This window comes from Danio aesculapii, chromosome 22, assembly GCF_903798145.1.
Source record: "Danio aesculapii chromosome 22, fDanAes4.1, whole genome shotgun sequence".
Classification (NCBI taxonomy): Eukaryota; Metazoa; Chordata; class Actinopteri; order Cypriniformes; family Danionidae; genus Danio; species Danio aesculapii.
In genome coordinates this window covers 29,201,058-29,226,036 of record NC_079456.1, presented here as the reverse complement: position 1 = coordinate 29,226,036, position 24,979 = coordinate 29,201,058, and the positions used below count along the sequence as shown (strand labels likewise).

The 24,979-nt window shown below is 37.0% G+C and overlaps 1 protein-coding gene across 4 annotated transcripts in view; it reads right to left on the bottom strand.

Annotated features, from left to right (window-relative positions):
* Positions 1 to 7,908: 7,908 nt before the first annotated feature.
* Positions 7,909 to 24,979, bottom strand: part of lmcd1 (LIM and cysteine-rich domains 1) — a 79,748-nt gene continuing 62,677 nt past the window's right edge. For all 4 annotated transcript variants that reach the window (XM_056447412.1, XM_056447409.1, XM_056447411.1 and 1 more), the window contains one exon: positions 7,909 to 15,373. In XM_056447412.1, coding sequence (XP_056303387.1) covers positions 15,245 to 15,373 — 129 coding nt within the window. In that variant the 3' untranslated portion in view covers positions 7,909 to 15,244. The remainder of the gene's footprint in view (positions 15,374 to 24,979) is intronic.

The following is a 24,979-nucleotide window of genomic DNA, read 5'->3' as shown; positions in this document are numbered from 1 at the left end:
TGAAGCTGTATTCTTGCTTCTCAGGCTGTAAAATGAGCTTTCCAGGCTAAAATCACAAAGTGATAAAAACTGCATAAAACAATGCATTGCATCATTCTTTTTGCTTTAAACAACAATTGCATGCATTTTAAACATATTTTAAACAGTTATAAGTGAAAAGCAAGCTTTATTGAGGGAGACAGAAAATTGCTTAGTTTTGACCTCTGTAGCTGTATTCTTGCTCCTCAGGCTGTAACATGAGTTTTCCAGGCCAAAATCACAAACTGATAAAAACTGCATAAAACAATGCAATGCATCATTCTTTTTGCTTTAAACAACAATTGTATACATTTTAAACATATTTTTGCAAGTTTCAAGTAAAAAACAAGCTTTATTGAGGGAGACAGAAAATTGCTTGAATTTGACCTCTGAAGCTGTATTCTTGGGCCGCAGGCTGTAATATGAGTTTTCCTGGCCAAAATCACAAAGTAATAAAAACTGCCTAAAACAATGAAATGCAACATTCTTTTTGCTTTAAACAACAATTGCATGCATTTTAAACATATTTTAACAAGTTTCAATTGAAAAGCAAGCTTTATTGAGGGAGACAGAAAATTGCTTGAATTTGACCTCTGAAGCTGTATTCCTGCTTCTCAGGCTGTAAAATGAGCTTTCCAGGCTAAAATCACAAAGTGATAAAAACTGCCTAAAACAATGAAATGCATCATTCTTTTTGCATTAAACAACAATTGCATGCATTTTAAACATATTTTAGCAAGTTTCAAGTAAGTAGCAAGCTTTATTGAGGGAGACAGAAAATTGCTTGAATTTGACCTCTGAAGCTGTGTTCTTGCTCCTCAGGCTGTAATATGAGTTTTCCAGGCCAAAATCACAAACTAATAAACACTGCATAAAACAATGCAATGCATCATTCTTTTTGCTTTAAACAACAATTGCATGAATTTTAAACATATTTTAGCAAGTATCAAGTAAAAAACAAGCTTTATTGAGGGAGACAGAAAATTGCTTGAATTTGACCTCTGAAGCTGTGTTCTTGCTCCTCAGGCTGTGATATGAAATTTCCAGATCGAAATCACAAAGTGATAAAACTGCCTAAAACAATAAAGTGCATCATTCTTTTTGCTTTAAACAGCAATTGCATGCATTTTAAACATATTTTACCAAGTTTCAAGTGAAAAACAAGCTTTGTTGAGGGAGACAGAAAATTGCTTAGTTTGTACCTCTGTAGCTGTATTCTTGCTCCTCAGGCTGTAACATGAGTTTTTAAGGCCAAAATAACAAAGTGATAAAAACTGCCTAAAACAATGAAATTCATCATTATTTTTGCTTTAAACAACAATTGCATGCATTTTAAACATATTTTAAACAGTTCCAAGTGAAAAGCAAGCTTTATTGAGGGAAACAGAAAATTGCTTAGTTTGTTCCTCTGTAGCTGTATTTTTGCTCCTCAGGCTGTAACATAAGTTTTCCAGGCCAAAATAACAAAAGTGATAAAAACTGCCCAAAACAATGAAATGCGTCATTATTTTTGCTTTAAACAACAATTGCATGCATTTTAAACATATTTTAGCAAGTTTCAAGTAAAAAGCAAGCTTCATTGAGGGAGACAGAAAATTGCTTGAATTTGACCTCTGTGGAGGATTTGAAGCTGTGTTCTTTCTCCTCAGGCTGTAATATGAGTTTTCCAGGCCAAAATCACAAACTGATAAAAACTGCATAAAACAATGAAATGCATCATTCTTTTTGCTTTAAATAACAATTGCATGCATTTTAAACATATTTTAGCAAGTTTCAAGTAAGTAGCAAGCTTTATTGAGGGAGACATTTTAAACATATTTTAGCAATTTTTCGTTTTGTAATCTAAATTTGTAATTTATGTGGAAAATACTTAGGGCAGGCCTTTTATTCCTTTTATTTAGTTTATTCTGTTTTCTCTATACAATTCTGAAAGATTCACAAGCAAAATTAAATAATAAACTAAAATGGGCGATGATGACAGTAATAACCACATAACCGCGGTTGACATCTCATAATGGCGGTAAGGCAGTGATGCGGTATGTCTGCTTGTAATTTACTTAAATGATTAAAAATAATGATTAAATAACTTTGCAACCCAAACAATCACTGATCCACCAACAGTTTGTTCTCTTTGGAACTCACCCATATTATTTGAACCAAAACCTTCACACTCTGCTCACACGGGAAGAATGTGCAATCAATGAAGATTGGCCACCAGGCTGGTCAAATTTAGTAATGAAGCCTCCAAAACTAAATTAACCAATGTTAACAAAAAACAAACAAACACTTAAAAACAATAGCAATAAAGATAGTAAAGGCTCTATCTGATTGGTCAGATTTAAATGAAAAACCTATGCATAGAGCACAAAAATGCTTGTTACATAAAATGTATAAAATTTATTCTTGGCGATATGGATATTGCAGATACTATTATTGCGAAAACAATAATTGGTCAATAATTTGTGCAGCCCTAATCTGAAGTTTATTCATAAGCAAAATGAGTAATAACCATAAATGACGCTAAATACTCTCATGCAGAGTGATTCATTCAATCATTCGAACACTGGTGCCATATGGATGGCACCTTACCTCACATCGGCACTAACCAGCACCCCCCAAGATGTCATAAAAGGGATTTTAATCTTAAAATGTGCTATTTCTGAAATACATTTGCCAAGTAAATTGTCTGAATAAGTTAAAACAGCATTTATAGTCTGTTAAGCAAGGTTGAATTTTGATTGGTGTCAGATGTTTTAGTGCACTCAATCCCTTACCCCACTGCAAAGGAAGCTTCACATATCAAAGAGCTGTAATTTTAAGTCAAAGGTAAAACATTGGAAGATTAGTCACTATCAGGCTGCTTGCAGGTTTATGTAGGCATAAATAGCTTTTGGTGGCAAGGTTCGTGTCCATGGTAAATTGCGGTTGAAATGGTGTATATATCTGATTAACATACACCTATTTATAAGGCCATGGTGATGAGTTAGATTATTTGTAGATCTACTGTAGACATTTGTGTTTATTTGTTATGGCAAAACTAAATCACAACTATATTTCAGCCATCTGGATTTCAGCCAGATCTGTCTGATAGAGGCTGCGTCAGACTTGGGCCACATGAAACAATACATTATTATAAGAGGGAGTGGGTTAGATTTATTTGTATTTGTGTTACCAGTCTATGTGTCTTTTGGGCTTAAGACCCAGGCCTACAGTGAGCCAGGTTATGGCCCCAAGGTTAGAAAGTTATATTTTGCTATCTGAGTAACCACTGATGATTAGGGCCCAATCCCAATTCTACACCTTAGCCCTTCCCCTTACCTCTACCCCTCGTTTTGAGTGTTCACTTGAAGAAGTAGAGGTTGTCCCAATTCTCTTTAGCTTGAAGGCGTAGGCCCAAGGGAAAGGGATAGATACCCCTTCAAACTGACATTTTTCAGGACCACACTCGAAACCAAGGGCTAAGAAAATTTCCCAGAATACACCAGCCATAACGGCAGCATACCTCCACCCAGAAATAAGGAGATCCACAAATTAGTATTTTTTGTCATTATTACGAATTTTTACAACAAGCACATGTTTAAATACATTCATAACCGCGTTTGTGTTTTACTTCATGCTTTTTAAAAAAAGTACAGGTGACACGTAAGCTCAAGCCATTAACTATCAAGTCTCCAGCCCTCTTGCCAGAGCTACCTAAGGTTCCCCCTCCATGTCTGTCTTGAGTTTCCCTAGAATACATGGATCTCAGTGAAGTCTTTAGTAAGTCTCAGGCAACTTCGTTACCCCCGCATTGTCCATATGATTGTTCTATTGAACTTGTGCCTGGAGCATGCCCACCTCGAAGATTGTACTCCCTCTCCATTCCTGAAAGAACTGCCATGGATAAATACCTGAACAAGGCTCTAGACAGTGGATTCATTCGCCCTTCAACGTCACCTGCAAGAGCAGGCTTCTTTTTTGTTTCCAAGAAGAATGGGAGTCTTCGACCCTGTATTAATTATAGTGGTTTGAATCACATCACCATTAAGAATTGCTACCCATTACCCCTGATGAACACTGCTTTTAAGATTCTGCAGGTCGCCACTATATTCACAAAGTTGGACGTCAGAAATGCCTACAATCTGGTCAGGATCAAAGAAGGAGATGAGTGGAAGACCACTTTCAACACCCCAACAGGCCACTATGAATATCAGGTGATGCCTTTTGTCCTTGTAAATGCCCCAGCCGTCTTCCAGGCATTCATTAATGATGTCCTCAGGGAGATGTTGAACAGATTTGTTTTCGTTTACTTGGATGACATACTCATTTTTTCAAGTAACAATGAATAGCATGTACAACGTTTTTTGGCAGGTTCTCTCCCAGTTGTTGAAACACAGGCTGTTCGTTAAGCTGGAGAAGAGTGAATTCCATGTCCCCAAAGTGTCGTTTCTTGGGTTCATGGTATCCAAATGTGGCCTTCGGATGGACCCTGACAGGTTCAAGGCAGTTCTGGATTGGCCACAACCATGTTCAGTTAAACAGGTACAACGATTTTTGGGGTTTGCCAATATTTGTTGGAGATTTATTAGAGGCTTCAGCTCTATTGCAGAACCCCTCTCTGCCCTCACCAAGAAGACTGCCAAGTCATTTGTGTGGACTGAGATGGCCAATAAGGCCTTTAACAGACTGAAGAGTCTCTTCACATCTGCCCCCATTTTAGCTCTTCCGGATCCAGAGCTTCCTTTTGAAGTGGAGGTTGATGGTTCTGACATAGGCATAGGAGCAGTCCTTTCTCAGAGAAGTAAGACTGACAACAAGCTTCATCCATGTGCTTATCTTTCTCACAGGCACAGAGGAATTATGACATTGGGAACCGTGAACTTTTGGCAGTCAAGGTGGCATAAGAAGAATGGAGACACTGATTGGAGGGGGCCAGACATCCATTTCTCATCTGGACCGACAACAAGAACCTCACCTACATTAGAGAGGCTAAGAGGTTAAACTCCAGGCAAGCTCGCTGGGCCCTTTTCTTTAACCGTTTTAATTTTACTCTCTCTTATCGCCCAGGCTCAAAGAATTCAAAGCCAGATGCACTGTCAAGGCAGTTTGGGTCACTAGAGAGTGAGACCACACCAGAACTCATTATACCTACCTCGAGAGTGGTTGGTGCAATCCAGTGGGGAATTAAAGAGACAGTCAGAAAAGCACAGCCACAGACAGTGCCAGGTAATAGCCCTCCAGGGTGTCTCTTTGTACCTAACTATCTACACTCTGAAGTATTGCAGTGGGCTCATGCTTCCCTCCAATCGGGTCACCCTGGAACTACTAGAACCCACAAGCTCATTCAGAGGAAATTTTGGTGGCCAAAACTGCAGAAGGATGTCCGAGACTTTGTTGCTGCTTGCTCTATTTGTGCACAAAACAAGAAACCAAGAACCCGACCTCAAGACCTGCTGCACCCACTGCCTATTCCTAAACATCCATGGACGCATATATCGTTGGACTTCGTTACAGGCCTACCAGAGTCCAAAGGTAATAGTCATTCTGGTGGTGGTGGACAGATTTTCCAAGGCATGTCATTTACTCCCTTTGCCCAAGCTCCCAACAACAAGCCAGACAGCAGAGCTTCTCATGCAGAATGTGTTTAGGATTCATGGCTTTCCACAAGACATGGTCTCCGACCGGGGGCCACAGTTCACGTCCAGGTTCTGAAGGCATTTGGCTGGCTCATTGGATCCTCCATTGGTCTCTCATCTGGCTTTCACCCCCAATCCAATGGTCAGACAGAGAGGGTAAACCAAGTGATTGAAAGATCTTTGAGATGCTTGGTTTCAGACAATAAAACCACTTGGAGCTCCCGGTTGGTCTGGGCTGAATTTGCACATAACACCCTTTACCACTCTTCTTTGGGAATGTCTTATTTTGAGTGCCAGTATGGTTTCCCCACCCTTATATTTCCAGGACAGGAACCAGAAGCCACTGTCCCAGCTGCTACACAACTTGTCCACCGATGCAGATGATCATGGCAGAGAACTCGAGAAGCCTTACTAAAAGCAACCCAACAACAGCAGAGACAGGCAAATAAGCGCTGAAGGCCAGGGCCCACACTTCGGCCAGGTCAGCGAGTGTGGCTTTCAACCAGGGATCTTCTTCTTTGGGTAGAGTCTCGCAAGCTGGCCCCACGCTATATTGGTCCGTTTAAGATCCTCAGAAAAATTAATCCTGTATCCTACCGGTTACTCCTGCCCAGGTCCATGAGGATTCACCCCACCTTTCATGTTTCTAAATTAAAACCTGTTGTATGTTCCTCTCTCTCCCCAGCCAGCAAGCCCGTACCAAAACCTCGGATCACAGAGGGTAGACCGGCTTACACGGTACGCAGGCTTCTGGATTCTCGGCTGGTCTGTGGGAAGGTGCTATTGCGCCTTAGGCTATGGCCCAGAGGAGCGGTCATGGGTGCCGGCTAAGGATATACTGGACCCAGTGCTGATCACTGACTTTAATCATGCCCAAAGAAGCTCTAGAGGAACGTCAGGAGCCGTTCTTAGAGGAGAGGCTCCTGTAAGAATTCATTAAGCTGTATTCCCCCTCCTAACCAGAAGGAGGTGCTCCTGTCTTCTCGCACAACAGGATCCCATTTCTATGCTTCCTCCGGAACAGTGGATGGCACCACTTTCTCACCATCTGCTGTGTGCCACCACTCATGCTTGATTAGCAACACCTGTGTTTTGCCCTATATAAGTGTGTGTTACAAGCTACTGTGTTCTGTCTTGAGTCATTACTGCCCGGTGTTCTTCAGATTGTCTAGAGAAGCTAAGTGACACTTTACTGTTGTACTTTTTTGACCATCGTGTCGTATTTGTTTTGCTTGTTTAGAGGAAGCTCGGCTTCAGTCATTTCTGTTGTACTTTGCATTCTATTTTTCAAGTAAAGATCATTTGTTTTTGTTTTTTTTCCTGAAACCAAAGCCTTAAGTTCCCTTAATTTTCTGCTCTTGGGTTCATCTGTAGAGGAGTTTGCTCAGCAGGGAAAAGCCCGAGCTTTGTGTCCAAGAGACCCGGGTTCAATCCTCACCTAAACCGATACCATACACATATGTTTCTATCATAACGATATAATGTGGCAATAAGATCATAACTATACTGTGCATTTACACAGTGGCTATATTTATCTATGTAAACACACAAAAAACAACATTACACATTCATTAAACACAATGGGCAATGTGAACCCTTTCAAACATCAATTTATCATACTGACATTCATAAGAATGTCATTCTAGTTTCTAGTGCCTGATTTCCAGTTTAGCTACAAGAATAGTTTTTCAAATACTTTCTTCCATTTCAGCCGCTGTTCTTCCTCCTTTTTTGCCCTTTTAAGTCGACTTTGTATATATTTATGCATATCTAAACAAAAACACAGCTGCTTCCAGAAATATAAATAATACAGGTTAGATGCAGTTCTCACTAAATCACATTTTAATTTAGTGATAGATAAACATCACACATCTTCTTTTGTTTGAAAACCTACGTTACATAAAATTTTAATCACTTGCATTTACCAATAGATCAAATCCAAAACATTCATCTTGAAATTATCTCATTTTTACAAACACATTTACAATAAAAGCACTAACGTTTTTTTTTTCTTAGTGTACAAAATATTTGTACAAAAATATCCCTTCCTTCTATAAACTCCCATCCACGTATTTAAACTTAACATGCTCTATCTTTTGCTTTGTTAGCTTCATGAAAAAATGTATGCAGCATAATGTGCTCTCAGAAACCAAATATGACAGAATGACAGAACAGTGTACTAAAGTGCACTTTCATAGAAACTAAAAAAAATATTGTGTTATCTTAAGTTACAATTCTGTAATTTATATATTCAAAAAGGCGGCAACACCAAAGCTAAAAAAAATGCAAGTTTATTCAATTAAAAAGGCTGACACAAAGCTTGTAACTTTCGAGCACACTGCTCTTCATCAGACAGTGTTCATCACAGTAAGGTACTCCTTTTGAACACTTCCAGATCACATGATCTCCTATTATCTCACAACAAGAAAAAATGAAACATACACATAAATAAATTATACAACTTAGATATTCAAAGCAAAAATACAAAAACAAACCGTAATATTGCATCACAAATTATAGAATTTATTTTGTGGTTAGTTTGAACATCAGTTTATTTTAAATTCTGCTTTAAATTTGTATTGCAAACACATTGTTCTAAGGAAACGATATTGATGATGTCTTTTTAATAAGGAGTGGTACTGAATTGAAGCTATTAGAATTTCACTCTAATGTCTACAATAGTTCTAATGCTTTGAAGTTCACTATGGAATTCCACAAACACAAAATGAATTTTTGTATTTTTGACTGCATCGGAATAGAAACAGCATTATACCGAAAACCCACTGATAGTAATACAATTTTATATGGACATTCGTACCATGCAGGGGTGCGTTTCACAAAACCATCATTAGCCAACTAAGGTCGCAAGTTCCATCGTTACAAACATAGTTTGTTGATTTGTTGTTTCCCAAATCCGTCGTTCCAACGAACATTTGCAAACTGCGTCGCAAACTTGAGCAATCGCAACTACAGCTCTGGAGCTGTAGTTAGTAACATAGTTCCATGGTTCCTGTGTGTTCCACTTATCCCCCCTATGCCTTATTCATTAAAAACATTCTAACATTCAAAGTTGGAATTATTTAAAATAAAAAAGCATCAAGGTCATCTCTCTTAGGTGTAATTTGCGTTTTAAAGTACTTTTACAGTTCAGTTTTAGCGATCTTTATGTTTACAATTGTGCTCCCTTCGCAGTGCACTTTGAAAACATTGATGTCATTTTGAACACAGCCTCATGGCGAAAGCTATAGGTGACCTATTATTTAAAAGCGGAATTTATGTTACGTCTCCAAAGCTTGTGAAAACAAAAAGCATACGTTAATGCTTTAGGAGGTTATTTATTAAGTATCTGCACTGTATATGACATGAGCCTGCTGGTTAGAACTTTCTGCAGTGGTATACATGTGTCAAATTGTAAACGTAGACTTTTCAAAAAAATTAAGAAACAATATCCTACTTAATAATAATAATAATAATAATAATAATAATACTCATCATCATCATCATAATCATCATTAATATTATTATTATAGTATGATATAGTATGAATATTAAAAATTACATTTCATTTTATGATAAATAGCCTCATTTATTTATTTATATGATATTAGAATATGTGTTTGCTTTTGTAAGTGATATGTTTTAGAATAGAATATGTAATGTTCAACTTCTCAATAATATTAATAAAGCAAACATATGCCCTATGTGCCATTTACATATATTGTAACTAATATGGAAAGCGAGTTCATGTTTTTACCAAATCTAATATTGGATTCTTTTTAAATGCTTTTTAAAAAACAATATAATATGCACAAATTATGGGGTTCCACTCAAAATAAGTATAACTCCACCCAGTTTAGAGCATCATTATGGGCATTTTACTTTAAAATGTGGTTACTTTAAAACTAACGTGGTTCAAGCGATGGATCTGCGACAGAGAAACTACGGGTTTTGGGAAACACTCGTCACTACATCGTTCTTTCCCAAACGATGCATCGTACTATGATAGTTCAGCCAAGAGTTACGTCGTTGTTTGGGAAACGCACCCCAGTACGTTAAAATGTTCATTACCCATGTCTCAATTTGGGAAACGCACCCCAGTACGTTAAAATGTTCATTACCCATGTCTCAATTTAGTCGTATCTGTCGGATTTGCAGTAAAGATAAAGATTTTTAACAACAATTACAGAGATTTTCAGATTTAGAAAACGGTCTTACAAAGTGTAGAGAATACAATCTGCACAAAATGCTACCTTAGTTAAAAAAACAACAAAAAAGCATGATAGTCGTATTAATTGTTATATGAAATGTTTGCCGGTGACTAAAGACATTAATAAAGTGCAATTAAAACACTGGCATATTATTTCAAATGATCCTACTGAAGGATAGCAATTTTTATTATTAGATTTTGCTAAACATTTACTAATAAATGCAGCCATGAAGGCTTTTGCTTTAAAGGGTTAACTGCTATATTATGTGCACAAGTATAGGGAAGTATTGCAGGTTGCAGAGAACAGCCCATCCTGTTATCGAGTGTGGGTGCATAGAAAATGATGAAAGGTCTGAGAATGACAGGACGTATGAGCTCCGTGTACGTGCTCTGAAACATCTGCCTTAAAAGGTGAACTGTTAAGAGAAGATACACAGATACCAGGAAGAGGAATATCTGGTTGCTGAAGGGTCAAACTGTCAAGACAACACCATATAAGTCAAATAGGGTTGGGGTTAGATAGTGTGTGAGAGACAGTATAAAAAGCATGAAGGACAGTATCATGGGCAGAGGCTGATACAGTAGTACATCTCTCCTGCGCAGAAATTGTACTCTATAACTTCTTGCATTCAAAATAAAACTTGTTAATTTTCAAATCATTCAGAACATGCAATGGACCATTTGAGTCCTACACTACCCTCAAGGAGTGTTTTGAAATTTCACCTCGTTTAGTTCACAAAAGAACATCTAATATCCAGAATATGTTGGTAAGAGTTGATCTAAAACCTGCTCAGCATTTTTTAAATACTACACCACGTGGTAATTTTAAATGGTGAAATTATTTACAATGCAACTTCAAAACATTAATTTTTACACATCCAAAAAAATCAAAAATCTAGGCACTATTTCGTGGAAGACCGCTAACGTAATCTATATGTTGCTGTGCCCGTGTGGTTTGTTACGTAGGTAAGATGAGTAGGCCTTTAAAAATTCACATTTCTGAACATCTGTCATTGCTATGCGACATCATGATCCTAGAGGTCCAGTTGCGCAGCATTTCGTCCTTTTCTTAAATAATTCTTTAATTAGCTGTTTGGGTAAATGTTTTTTAGCTATATTTTGTTGTAGTATTTTGTTGTATTTCCTTGTTATATTCTGTTTTCTATAATTTTTTTTTTTTTTACTTGTTGTGAGTTCATGTGAGAACATTTACTTGTTGTGAGATCATGTGATCTGGAAGTGTACAAAACGGAGCATCTTACTGTGATGAACACTGTCTGAGGAAGAACAGTGTGGTCGAAAGTTACAAGCTTTGTGTCGGCCTTTTTAATTTAATAAATTTGCATTTTTGGAGCTTTGGTGTTGCCACCTTTTTAAATATATAATTAGCACTTTTTGCGTTTTGGCTGAGCATCTAGTTAAAAGTGATGTGCGTGCTTTTTATATTTCTATAATTACAAATTTTCTCAATTGCTAAAACACTAAAACTCGTAGGCTGAACAAAGTTCTCAGGTGCCTGACCTCTTAGCTAATTGTGCAGTCTGTTGTCAATACCTTAATCCATTTGCAGTTCTTACTTTTCAGCAAAATTTTAAACAGGTTCTTATTCTCAAAACACATGCTGCACTCTAGGCACATGGTAAACACGGTACTGGTAAACACAAGAAGCAACAATCAAACACAAATAGAGAAAAGATGTCACTTATTAAACACAACGACTCAAAATTGATGTTACGTTTTTCATACAAATATAAGACAGTTCAGAGAGCATAGGAGGTGGGAAAGAGATTGTCTAAGCATGGATAGCAGAAACAATGTGATAGAACAAGTGCAATGGGCAGTTTATAAGCTTTTACCTCCCTCCATACTTGCCTTTCTTGAATCCGATTGGGGAGTTTTTCTCCTTGTGTAAAATACTATAGTAAAATACTCGTAGTCATATCGGACATGAAAGTTCAATACCAGGCACCGATACCACTCAACTGTAATTCACTACATGGATGTGATTTGTTGTCCTAGCTGGCTTCAATGTCTTAATGTTTTAATTACCCAAATGTATTATATATTAATAGCTTAGTCCTTATGAATTCCGTTTATAAAATACATTCTTAACGAATCTATAGGCTACTGAAGAATAAACCGAATATGAAATATGATCCTTGCATAATTATCACAGCTTAACACGCTATTCATTTTATATATAAACTATAAATGAAAAAATGTAAGAAATTTTAAGTAATAGAACATTATATGTAAAAAAAATCTAAAGACTATAGGCTAAATAAAAGTGCCTCGTCAGAGCTGAACTTCACTGCGGTCACCGTGCGCGTGTTAGTTTACAGCTTCTGTAAAGATCAGACAGCCTATACAGATCACACGATCTCAATAAACACTTTATGGAAATGTATAAATATTTCAAAAGGTATCGTTAATGGAATATTTATAACGATATGATCTTGCTTTTGGTTATCGAGACCGGCTTTGAGCTCTCACGCGCGCTCTCTCTCTCTCTCACCAGCAGCAGTAGATGCGCTGATACACACAGCATGCAATGGCAAGATGACAAGTGCTGAACTCCCCGGGACCAGTTTTATTTGTTTCCGATTTGCGTGTTGTTCCTTTTTAAAAATGCATTTTATTTTTAAATTCTCTCAAGTTAATAGCCTAACGGGTAACATAATCTCCCTCAGAGATATTGGAGTTCAATAACCTGGTGCGCAGTATGATTATTGGCCAACACCTCCCTGTATAAGTTTATACACTGCATACACAGGCCTACAGCTCTGGTGTGTTATGAATTGCATGTTTTAAATGACAGCGAGACATGCTACATTTAGTTTTTATTGTAAAATATACATTATAACCCAGTACACAGTAAAATAATAATTTCTGAATGGCTTGCCTATTGGCAGTGTATAACTGTTAAGCTTAAATAGGCTAAGCATATTTTTATTATTATAAAACACATTAATACAAACTAGACACCCTTTGATTTTTTTTCGTTTCCATATATTTTTTAATAAACAAAAAATGCAATGAATAGTTTATTTTGGTTTTAATTTTATTAGAATTAATATAATTGTTAGGCTACACAACTTCTACATAACATTGGCTCTGATTGTGTTTTTACAGATATCCTACAGATAAACTTGGGTCAAAGACATCTATGCCTGTTAATTTTAGTGCTGTATTTTAACAGATTTCGCAAAGGCTTCAGCTATTCTGTCAGCTGGTACCAGCCTCAGTTTTGCGACAGTTTGGCGTCTACGTATCAATGTCTGGAAGACAGTGAGAGAGAGATGAGATCAGACCTCCGATTCGATGTGTGGCCGCACGTCACAGTTACTTTACTGCTATTTTTTTATATTGGCTCATCTAAACTAACTTTTTATTCGCTTAAAAGCCGAAATATTGCCAGACAGACAAAGCAACTTTCGGTTTTGGAAAAGAGCAGCTTCAGTGATAAAAGACACATACACACACACACATAGGATACACTCTTGTAGGCCTATTCATTATTGATTTTTTAACATTAAATGCATAATGATCAAGTGCAAAAATAGGTTGCTTTGTTCCTCTGCAGTTGGCTTGTCAGTGGTGCGACATTGCTAAATCACTTTTGTTTTAATAAAAAATAAGATTATTTATTATTGAACATTGTGAGATGACGGTCAAATGATTTTTAAAATGAGAGTATGCGTTGCGTATTTATGACTATTGATCTTATCTACCTGCAACCCACCCTTAGTTAAACATCAAGTAGCCTACTTTTTGATTACCTGACCAGCAGATTAATGGCAGGACGCATAACAGGGTTTTATTCATCCCCAATATGCAATGCCAAGAGAGACTCTATAAGGTAATGTACACTAGGCTAAGGTCTATGGATTTGCAGGGTTATCAACAATGTGTGTATATTTTTGGCTTGGAACAGCCTACTGTTAAAGCTTTTTGTGTTCATCCTTGCTAAGGGCAAAAAAAAAAAAAAAAAAACGAACAAATAAACTTAATTGAAACCAAATCTATGAAGTATCGGTATAGGTACTCGGTATCGGTGAGTACACAGATTAAAAGGCAGGTTGCACACCGGAAGCGCCGCGACACGGCGCGCACATGATAGTTAAAAGTATCACACACCAGACGCGGACATTCCCATGATATTTAACATGAAACTAATCAGATGGCACTCTGTGGCACGGCAGAGAAATGAACAGTGTCCTGAGTCATGGCGGACAGCCGCCGACTTGTGGCGCCGGTGTGTGTACCCTGATAGAAACCTATGTTTAAAATTCTGAAATGTATGGCGCTGAGTGGCGCTTCTGGTGTGCGACCTGCTAAATACTCGTACTCGTATCGGTTTGTAAAAAAGTGGTATCGGTGCATCCCTAATTAAGAGCAGTGTTTGATTTTGAACACAGTAAAACTTGAGGAAAAAGTTTTATTTTGCAAGAGAAGTTTTTTAAATGGGACTTGAAGATGAGGTTTTGTGTTTAATGGTTTAAGAAAATGAAGCAAGCTTTCAGAAATGGTGTTTTAGCAATTGAGAAAAAATGTAAGTCTGTGCAAATAAACTCATTTTAGAATTAGCCTGCTTTATCAAAGCTTTTCTAAAAATGCTTGGTTGTTTTGTTCATTCATTTTCTTTTCGGCCAAGTGCCTTTATTAATCAGGCGTCGCCACAGCAGAATGAACCGCCAACTTATCCAGCTCATGTTTTATGCAGCAGATGCCCTTCCAGCTGCAACCCATTTCTGGGAAACATCCACTATGGACAATTTAGTTCATTCAATTCACCTGTACCGCATATCTTTGGACTGTGAGGGAAACCAGAGCACCCAGAGGAAACCCACGCGAATGCAGGGAGAACATGCAAACTCCACACAGAAACGCCAATTGACCCTGCCGAGGCTCAAACCAGCAACCTTCTTGCTGTGAGGCAACAGCACTACCTACTGCGCCACTGTATCACCTTGAGTAATAAGTGTGCAATGTTAATAGGCATTACGCATAAATGTGTAAAGCAAAAATGATGATCATAGAGGCTCATACTGTATATTGGAAAATTGTATGAGTCTAAAAAAGATTCAGAAGTTACTCTTAATTTTCTATGCCAGGAATAGATTTGGTTTTGAAAATATGGCTCATAAATTAACGGACTGAAAGCTGTTTATATGTGCATGGGCAGGTAGTCATGTATTATTTGTCATTGGGGTTGTTTGTCAGCTATGTTTTGTGGTGAGCTGTTCAGAAAAGTTCTAGATCTGTGAAAATTAGATTTCTCATACTGTGTCCAAGGTTGCATGTTTTTATTCAAACAATTATGTTGATTTTTAAAGTATGTATTTGGTATTGGCATAAAATGCCAATTTTTATTATATTTTGAAGGATTTGACTGTTTTGAAAACTATTTTGTTTGCCGTTTGTCACAGCCACATTGAACTCTGATATTTTGCCCACACAGCCAACAGCAAAAGTGTTCCTTATGCCAGACGTGGCCATTGGCCTCCTGAAGGAATATGTCTGAGAAGATCAGCTAGAAAAGAAAGCGAGAGACAGATTATTAATTGATGTTTATTTCACATACATGCCACATAATATATTCCTCAAAAGTACATCATGTTACAAAATGTATGATATGCTACTGTCATTCTGTAAGAATCTTTGGCAATGTGTACAAATTTTCTCTGGTTTATTGGTCTATATAAGAGATTGTGGAAGTTTATCAGAGGTTAGTAATTAGTATTCACAAAGGTCATTAGTGTTCACAAAGCATCTTAAGGCCAAAAGTAACTTTCTCAGCAAAGAACTTTATTGGGACCGCATGCAAGTCAACTGACAAATACATCACATGGGTTGGAGCCCAGGTGGTGAATCTTGAGAATCTCTCAGGAGGACCCATATTAAGAATCTTAAGCAAAAAGCTGCAGTCACCAGATCAGTTGTTTTTTCAGCTCATGCATCACAATATCCCAAACCTGATGGATTGCACATCATATAGAATATGCCATACAGCACTATACAATACTCCTTATAGAATACTACGCTGATGCCAACATCATGTAACCCAGGAGTGTCAAACTCAGTTCCTGGAGGGCCACGAACAATTTAGTTCCAAGTGCTTCACCACAGCTACCTGTAGGTTTCAAACAAGCCTAAAGGACTCAATCAGTTTGATCAGGTGTATTTAATTAGAGTTGGAGCAAAACTGTGCAGAGCTGCGGACCTCCAGGAACTGAGTTTGACACCTGTGATGTAACCCATTAGCCCTGGAGGTCAGCATTTTCTCTTAAACCTGGTTTATACTCAACATGTCCGCTAGTTCACTTGAGTGCACGTGGCAAATGTGACATCATCGCTGTGTTTGCGGGGGTTCGCTTTGGGTGTCTGTAACATGATTTTGGCTGGCGGAGCGCATGGTTTTTTAGACTCGAATGAACTGTTCGTGTGGCGCCACATTTGATTTGAGTTGAATATGAACCACTTTTAAGAGATTTTGTCTGAAACAGGTACAACTGTACAGACATCTTTATGATCCGTGATTATAGTAATAACCAGATGATCAATAATTCTTGGCTAGATGTGGGAAAAGAGGAAAGTTTTTGTTAAAAAGTTTGGAAAAACCTGAGGGATAAGTTTGTTAAAGCCAAAAGAGTCTATGGCAAAAGTGGAGACTCAGGTACACAATTACAGAAATATGTTCATCCACCATTCATAGGTTTTACACTGATGTGTTACAATTTTGAATTTAAAACAATTTATTAGTTACAGAAATTACAGTCAAAAAACTGGATTAGAATACGTGTACCTATTGGTTTACAATATACTAATGCTGTTTTTCTGGGCTTCATTGGTGATAATGGTCAGGAATGTTGGACCATTATTGCTTTTTTAGCCTAAGTATGGGACAGAAACTAGCCAGACAATAACGTGTGAATTGTGGAGTGAGCTAAATCTAAAAAAAAAAACATCTGTATTTTTCAGGTAGTGTACCTTTATTTTTACTTTTATTCTTGCCATAATATAAAAAATATATTTATAGAGCAGACCGTTTTCTGTTGTCTTTAATATTATAATAAACTTTAATAGGTAAAACTGTCCGAGATGTGAACAAAAGCAAGTGATACATCAAAGTTTAATAAAAAAAATCTTGAATTGTTATAAAAATCCTTATAATCATTAAAAAAAATTATATAAATAATTAGTTTAAAAATATTGAACAATATTAATGATATGATGTAGTTGTGGAAACTTTCTACTTCTCTGTTTATCCATTTGTCTTTACGGTCAGTTTCTTTGACCGTCCCATGTCTTTTTAAAAAATATCACAACCGCGAACGCGGCAAGTATAAAAGCCTCGACTGTTTTGTGAGGTGGAGTCAGTGGAGGTTTGCGATGCGGCGCCAGGCGAAAGTAAAAATTCAGCTTTACATGGTTCAACCTTCATCTGCTGACCCCTTAGCCAATGCAGCTGGGGCACCATCGTCTCACTACACAAGTGAACAGCAACGCAAGGCAAGTATTTTCATACACAAATTTTTAATACACAAATGAAAATTGTCAAAGATCTCCTTAGAGCAGGGGTAGGGAACCTATGGCTCGGGAGCCACATGTGGCTCTTTGACCAAATATATGTGGCTCTCCAGTGGTCTCCCTTCAATAGAAAAATTAAACTGTTACTAAAAATCAGTTTCCTATTGAAGATTTAAATTTAAAATACATTTTTATAGTATATTTTTACAGCAAAATGAATAAGAATAAAAGGACATTTCAACCAATGCGCATGTGCAGTGCTGTGGATTAACTTGAATTGGACACCAATAAAGGGTATGCAACTTACATTTCTATGGTAGCCTTGCACACGTAAATTCAAACAACATTCAAGAGTGTTGATGGCGAAAAGAAAAAAAATTCTCTAAATTATCCTTTCTTAATACATGGACTTGTCATCATGTGTTGCTTATATATCCCCAATGGCTCTTGAAATAAAATGCTTTTGCCCAAAAAAATCAGAAATGGCTCTTTGCTGAAAAAAGGTTCCCGACCCCTGCCTTAGAGCTTAAGGTTAAACTAGTTAAAAAAATTTTTTTAATAATTTTGAGATTAAAAACCAGTCTGTAGTTGTTCAATATGGTGTTATCCAGGTTGCTCTTTTCAAGAGAGGTTTAACAACAGCAGTTTGTTTGGAAAAGGCATTTACCACTTTTAGGAGATCTATTTCTAAACAGTTAATCACCATCTTGAAGAACAATGTGGGAGTGTATCAAGACTAGCATTGTCACAATAGTGGAATTTCGGTACCAATTGGTACTGAAATTTAAAAAACCTCCATGATTGTAATTAGCCATGAAGGTCATCAGTCCACCACACTTCGCTGTTTACTGAGTGCAAACACAGAGTGCAACACTCGAGTGTTTAAAACCTGTACTTGATAAACAGCGAACTGATAACCTCCACGGCCAAACACAGTTATTTTGTTGAGCACCTGAACACAATGGTAAATAAGCAGTGTTTAAAAACACACTCAACAGTGCTTAAATGTTAGCGGAAAATGGACATTTTAAAAGTATCAGTACCGATTGGTACCAAAATTTGGTATCGTCACAATACTAGTCAAGACTGCCGGTTAATGTTTTCATAATCTGTATGATCTCTTTCAATATTAATAGATAATATCACACATAATGATTTCTTATGCTAATTTCATCAGCTAATAAGAAATTGTATAATATATTAACCTTTGCCGCCAGAAAAAAATATTTTACTTATTTGGATTAGTGATAAATCTTCATCACTCCAAGGTTGGCACAAGATCATTTTTGAGTTAGTTCCCCTGGAACATCTCACCCATGTTTTACACACAAAAAAAATGAAAAAAAAAATTCAAAGTTTGGATTACTTATTTAGATTATTTGTAACATAGTGTTTGCCCTATCATGCTAAAAGGAACATTTTAACAGATTTTTTATTACAAACAACAGCAGTTTGTAATGAACATAACAACATGATTTCTTAAATTGTCGTTTAGCCTGTCTGGCGTCAGCACCACTTGGCGGATTTGACAAGCTGATTGCATTTCTGACACTATTGATCTTACCAGTGAAGAAATGAATAAGCTCATTGCATTTGCTTTCAGAGAGAAGTTTACTGGCAATCCTTCTGTAGGGTTTGTGAGTCTCTCTACTGTTGCAAAGAGAGTGCGAGTGTTATTTAAGTTGCTGTTTATAGGTTTTGAACAGAACGTCAGCCTATCAATGCCTACACTGTAAAACCCAACAGTCAACTTTATCAAATGAAATGAGTGTTTATTTGTGTAATTTACTGAAAGTTAATTCTACTTACTTGAAACGAGTTTTGAACTAAGTGTAAAAATTAAATAGCTCATTACTACATTATAGATTAGTTTTTTAACTCCAAGGGTTTGTTGCAATCGGTTTCCTCAAATGGTTTGAGTTGCCTTAACTTATTGGGTTTTACAGTACTCAGTTGGTTTGAGTTCTCTGCATTTATTGGGTTTTACTGTGCTCAAATTGCTCCATTTACTAAAATGGGTTAAGTTCACAGTACTCTTAGGATTAGTTTTTGAACTTAAATAGTTTGTTGCAATCAGTTTTCTCAAATGGTTTGAGTTCCTTTAACTTTTTGAGTTTTACAGTGTAGTTCTATATTAAAAGAATGAAGAATGTTTTTATAGATGTTAAACAAGTTTCGTCTTCCTCCACATGCGCTTAGCTTTTCTGCCTTTTTATAATTTATACTGCTGCTGAGTTTCTCCAGTGTGCTTTTTGTCTCCCAGTCTTCTACCTGACCTTAACAGGAGTAATGTCATCCATGACATTCTTAAAGTTTGAGTTAAACAAATCAAGGAGAAAAGTCTGCAGATATACTTGATATTTTCTGACAGAGACAGATCTGTCTTCAATGGATAAAGTAATCAGTATATCAAAGAAAATACAGAAACTATCAGATGCATTCTTAACAACAGTGAATCAAATGTTTAAAAATTTATAATGTGGGGGGTGGTCACGTGACCCAGAGCGAAATGGCTGCTTGAGTTTCTAGCTCCGCTCTAATTTTCAAGATTTTACATATTTTCCTCCGAATCACTCGTTTTTACGGATCACCTACCATGTCTGAACCGATTTCTGACAAAGAATTTCCAATTTTCGGATCAACGCGGTCGCAGAAAGGTAAAGAAAAGGACAAAAAAAAGACGACTCACTCATCGACACCAACTGAGGCTAACGCTAACGTCAATGCGGCCGAGGCCCAATCAGATATGGCGCTGGTACTCTCTGAAATAAAGGCCAACGGCTCCCGTCTCGATGTGATAACTAACCGGCTGGAGGGAATTGCTGGGTCCGTCTCATCACTGCAAAATTCGTTTGCGACCCTCACCGGGAAGATCGAGAATATTGAAACTCGTCTAACGGAGGCTGAAGGTAGGATATCATCCGCCGAAGACACGGCAGCAGTCTCTGAAGGCCAGCTTGCCAATTTGCTGACCAAGGTGGAACAACTCCAGTCAAAAGTTGACGATCTAGAGAACAGAGGACGTCGGAAAAATTTGAGAATAGTTGGTCTACCTGAAGGAGCGGAAGGCTCCGGTCCTCTCGTGTCGTTTCTCCGCTCCTCCATCCCCAATTGGTTAGAGGTGCCCACTGAATCTCTCACACTGGATATCGAAAGGGCTCACAGATCTCCGTCTTTTGCGCCAAATAATCCAAATTCACATCCAAGGAGTGTATTGGTGCGGTTTTTGCGGTTCACGGATAAAGAAACCGTTCTGAGAGCAGCGTTGAAGAAAAAGATCTCACACGGGGGTGCAGAGCTTCGGTTTTATTCAGATTTATCTGCTGGTGTCCTGCAGAAGCGTCGCGAGTTCAACCCAGTTGTCAAAATCATGGTCTCTCGTGGATTATACCGCGGATTCGCCTATCCCGCCCGGCTCAGATGCTTACATTTGGGTAAAATCCGCTTTTTTGAGGATCCGAACTCAGCGAAATCATTTCTGGACTCTTTGGACGGGTAACTCATAATGTAACTTTCGGAGGATTACCTTTATTTTTTTGAACCCACTAATTTCCTTTTTTTCTTCACCTACTTTCTTTTGTTTTATAACTCTTTTTTATTTTTTAATATTTTTTTTTATTATCACTTGATTTTCTTATTTATTTTTTCTCCACAATGTAAATCCATTAGTTGAACATTGCATCTTTGCCCCTAATATAGGTTTACTTCTGGTACTGCAGGACCTTTTTCCGTTTTTTATAAGTGATTTAATATTATAGTGATACGTTTGGGATTTATATTTTTTTTATATGATAATTAAATAATTGTTTATTTGATATGGGTTCGGTTAACTCAATTTTGTTTTCATATCATAGTTGCTATAGGAGCGACTCTTAATGGAGCTGTTTTTCTCAGTGGTTGTAGTATGGTAACAGGCTTAACGTTACTTACGTTAATTGTATTTTGTGACTTTCTGGTGTTATTTGTGCCCTATCGTTTGGGGATGGGGCCTGGGGGGGTGGCTTTTCTTAGGGTTATTCAGTGTTTAATCAGTGGTACTGTTCTGTTCAAATACGGTGTCCTCTATATGCCAGATTCTTTATTTGTCCATCAGCATCTTAACATTGTATCCTTTATTTTTTTTCCATGGGTATCATTAAACTAGTTACTTGGAATGTGAAGGGTATCGGCCATGTCATAAAGAGAAAGAAAATTCTTACATTCCTGAAAAAAGCCTGTATATCCATTGCTCTGTTGCAGGAAACTCACATGTCAGACGCAGAGCATTGTAAACTGAAAAGAGAGTGGGTGGGTCAGATTTATTACTCATCTTTTACATCAAATAGTAGGGGTGTTGCAACTCTAATCCACAAGAATATCCCATTCAGCCTGGAGCATGTAGAATCTGATTCTGAAGGTAGATTTGTACTAGTTTCAGGCCACATTTATGGTGTACACCTCACTATTGGAAATGTGTATGCTCCAAACACTGACAATCCCACCTTTATATCTCATACAGTCTTACAATTCAACAAGTTATGTACAAATCTGGGATTCTTAGGTGGTGATTTTAATTGTATTATTAATAACAATTTGGATAGATCCTCCCCGCAGACCCTGACAAGTAAAAAATCCTCTTTTACTCTGCAGCATATATGTAAAGATTTAGGCCTAGTAGACATTTGGAGGGAATTACATCCAAAAGACAGAAACTATACATTCTATTCTCATCCCCACAGTTCCTATTCTAGATTGGACTATTTTTTTGCACCATCTGAATGTATTTTCCAAGTGAAGTCATGTCATATAGGCCCTATCGTTTTATCAGATCATAGTCCAGTTTACTTAGATTTTGACCTCAAATTGTCTATTCGTAAATCTAATTATTGGAAATTCAATATTTCACACATAAATAATGCAGATTTTTGTATATTACTTAAGGAGAAAATAGCTTATTATTGGCAAGATAACCAAAACTCTCCGGTTTCTGCAGCAACAAAATGGGATGCAGCTAAAGCGGTATTACGTGGCCATATAATTTCTTATGCCTCCTCTATGAGTAAATCTAAGACCAAGAGGAGGAGAGAATTAGAGGATGAAGTAGCAAATTTGGAAAATCTGCACAAACAAATGCCAAACCAGACCAATTGGATTCAGCTGAACAGAGCAAGGGCTAAACTAAATTTAGATCATACAGAGCATGTTAAGAAATTATTATTTTTTAGTAAGCAAAAATACTATGAATTTGGAAATAAACCAAGTCGTTTACTTGCATATTAGTTAAAAAAGGCACAACAAGAGAGAGTTATAAAATCAGTTAGGACCCCAGAGGGCAGAGTCACTTTTGATCCACAGATAATTAATGATACTTTTTCAAATTTTTATAGAATTTTATATAAATCTGATAACTGTAATTCAGAAGAAGATTTATCTTATTTCTTGAGTAAGATTGCTCTTCCTGCTGTTTCCGAAAATGAAAAAAATATTTTAAATGCCCCCTTCACCAAGCAAGAAATTTGGCAAGCAATTCGGAATATGCCCTCTAATAAAGCTCCGGGCCTAGATGGGTTCCCACTTGAATTTTACAAGCAGTTTTGGGAAGACATAAACCCAATTTTAATTCCTGCCATTAACAATCTTTTAGATTTAAACTCAATGCCTGACTTTTGGTCTTCTGCTGTTATTAGTCTTATCCTGAAAAAAGATAAAGACCCTCTGGACTGCTCCTCATATCGTCCAATTAGTTTACTAAACGTAGACTATAAAATTGTTGCTAAAGCAATGGCTAGACGTCTTGAATCCATTCTTCCATCTATTGTCTCGCCGGATCAGACTGGGTTTGTAAAAGGTAGATATGGCTCTGATAACATCCGCAGACTGTTAAATATCCTAGATTACGTACACATTAGCAAAGAACCTACTTTAATTGTTTCGCTTGATGCCGAAAAGGCATTTGATAGGGTGGAGTGGCCCTTCCTTTTTGCTGTGTTAGAGAAGATAAATTTAGGTTGTAATTTTATTAATTTGATTAAACTCTTATATTCTCAGCCTATGGCGGCGGTCAATACGAACCGGTTAATTTCCAATAGATTTCCTGTCGGTAGAGGTTGCCGCCAGGGCTGTCCACTCTCACCCCTCTTATTTTCCTTGGTCATTGAACCTTTGGCAGCGGCAGTAAGGGCCAGTACAAATTTACACGGCATTAGGATTGGATCAGAGGAGCATCGTATCTCACTCTATGCTGACGATGTTCTACTGTATGTTAAATATCCTGAACCTTCTGTTAAGGCAATTCTTTCTATTATTGAAGAATATAGCACATTTTCAGGATATAAGATTAATTTAAATAAATCTCAGGCACTGTGTTTGAATGTCCCCTCGGAAGATACTTTTAATTCTCCATTCCGCTTAACTCCCTCCGGTTTTCAATATTTAGGAATAAATGTTACACCCAACTTGTGTGATTTACTCAAAGCTAACTACACCCCATTAATTTCTAAAATCACACAAGATCTTTCTAACTGGTCAGATCTTCCCATATCATTTATGGGCAGGATTAATGTAATTAGGATGAATATTCTACCTAGGTTAAATTTTTTATTTCAAAGTCTGCCCTGCTACCTGAACTCTGATTTCTTTAAAAAAATACATTTAATCATATCAAAATTTATCTGGAATAAAAAAAAGCCTAGAGTTAAATTTTCTACTTTACTGAAACCCAGAGAATTAGGAGGGGTCTCATTACCCAATTTTCAGTTATATTTTTGGTCTGCCCAGATAAAAAATATGTTAAACTGGTTTCTTAATAGAATGGATTCTCAGTGGCTGGGTATAGAATCTATGAGAAGCTCCCCAAATTTGTTATGTACATTACCGTTTATTAATAGTGTACATAAACTTGACTCTGTACTCAGCATCTTTACAGTATCAAACACTCTCTTGGCATGGAAAGATGTGGTAAACTATTTGAATATTCCTTGCACTCTTTCTTTAAAATCTCCTATTTCGTGTAACCCTGATCTACCCCCTGCTATTCAAAACATTGGTTTTCGATCATGGAGACTAAAGGGCATTTTGGAATTAGATCAGATATTTGAAAACAGGAATCTGAAATCATTTCAGTTATTAAAGCAGGAATTTCATTTACCAAATAATGACTTTTACAAATTTTTGCAACTACGACATTTTCTAGAATCGTCTTTTAAGGATGGCAGGATACGTCTTGATCTTTCTGACATGGAAAAACAATTGTATTCTTCATTCTCCCTCAAAGGGAAGATATCTTTTTTTTACTCAATGTTATCCAATGAAGGGTGTGCTTCCTTTACCTCCTTGAAAGTTATATGGGAGAAAGACTGTGGAACAAATTTTAGCGAAGAAGAATGGCTTTCTATTTGCTCTGGCATATTTTTCAAAGGGGCCACAATATCAAACCATGAGCAAAATTTTCAATTCTTTTACAGAACTTATTTAATGCCAGTTCGTTTAAATAAGATATTCCCTAATGTTTCTCAGTGTTGTTTGAGGTGCAATTCCAATGTTGGTACTGTGATGCATGTATTCTGGGACTGTGACATGATTAAGACATACTGGAAAGAAATTCACAAATTAGTTCAGAAGATTATAGGTA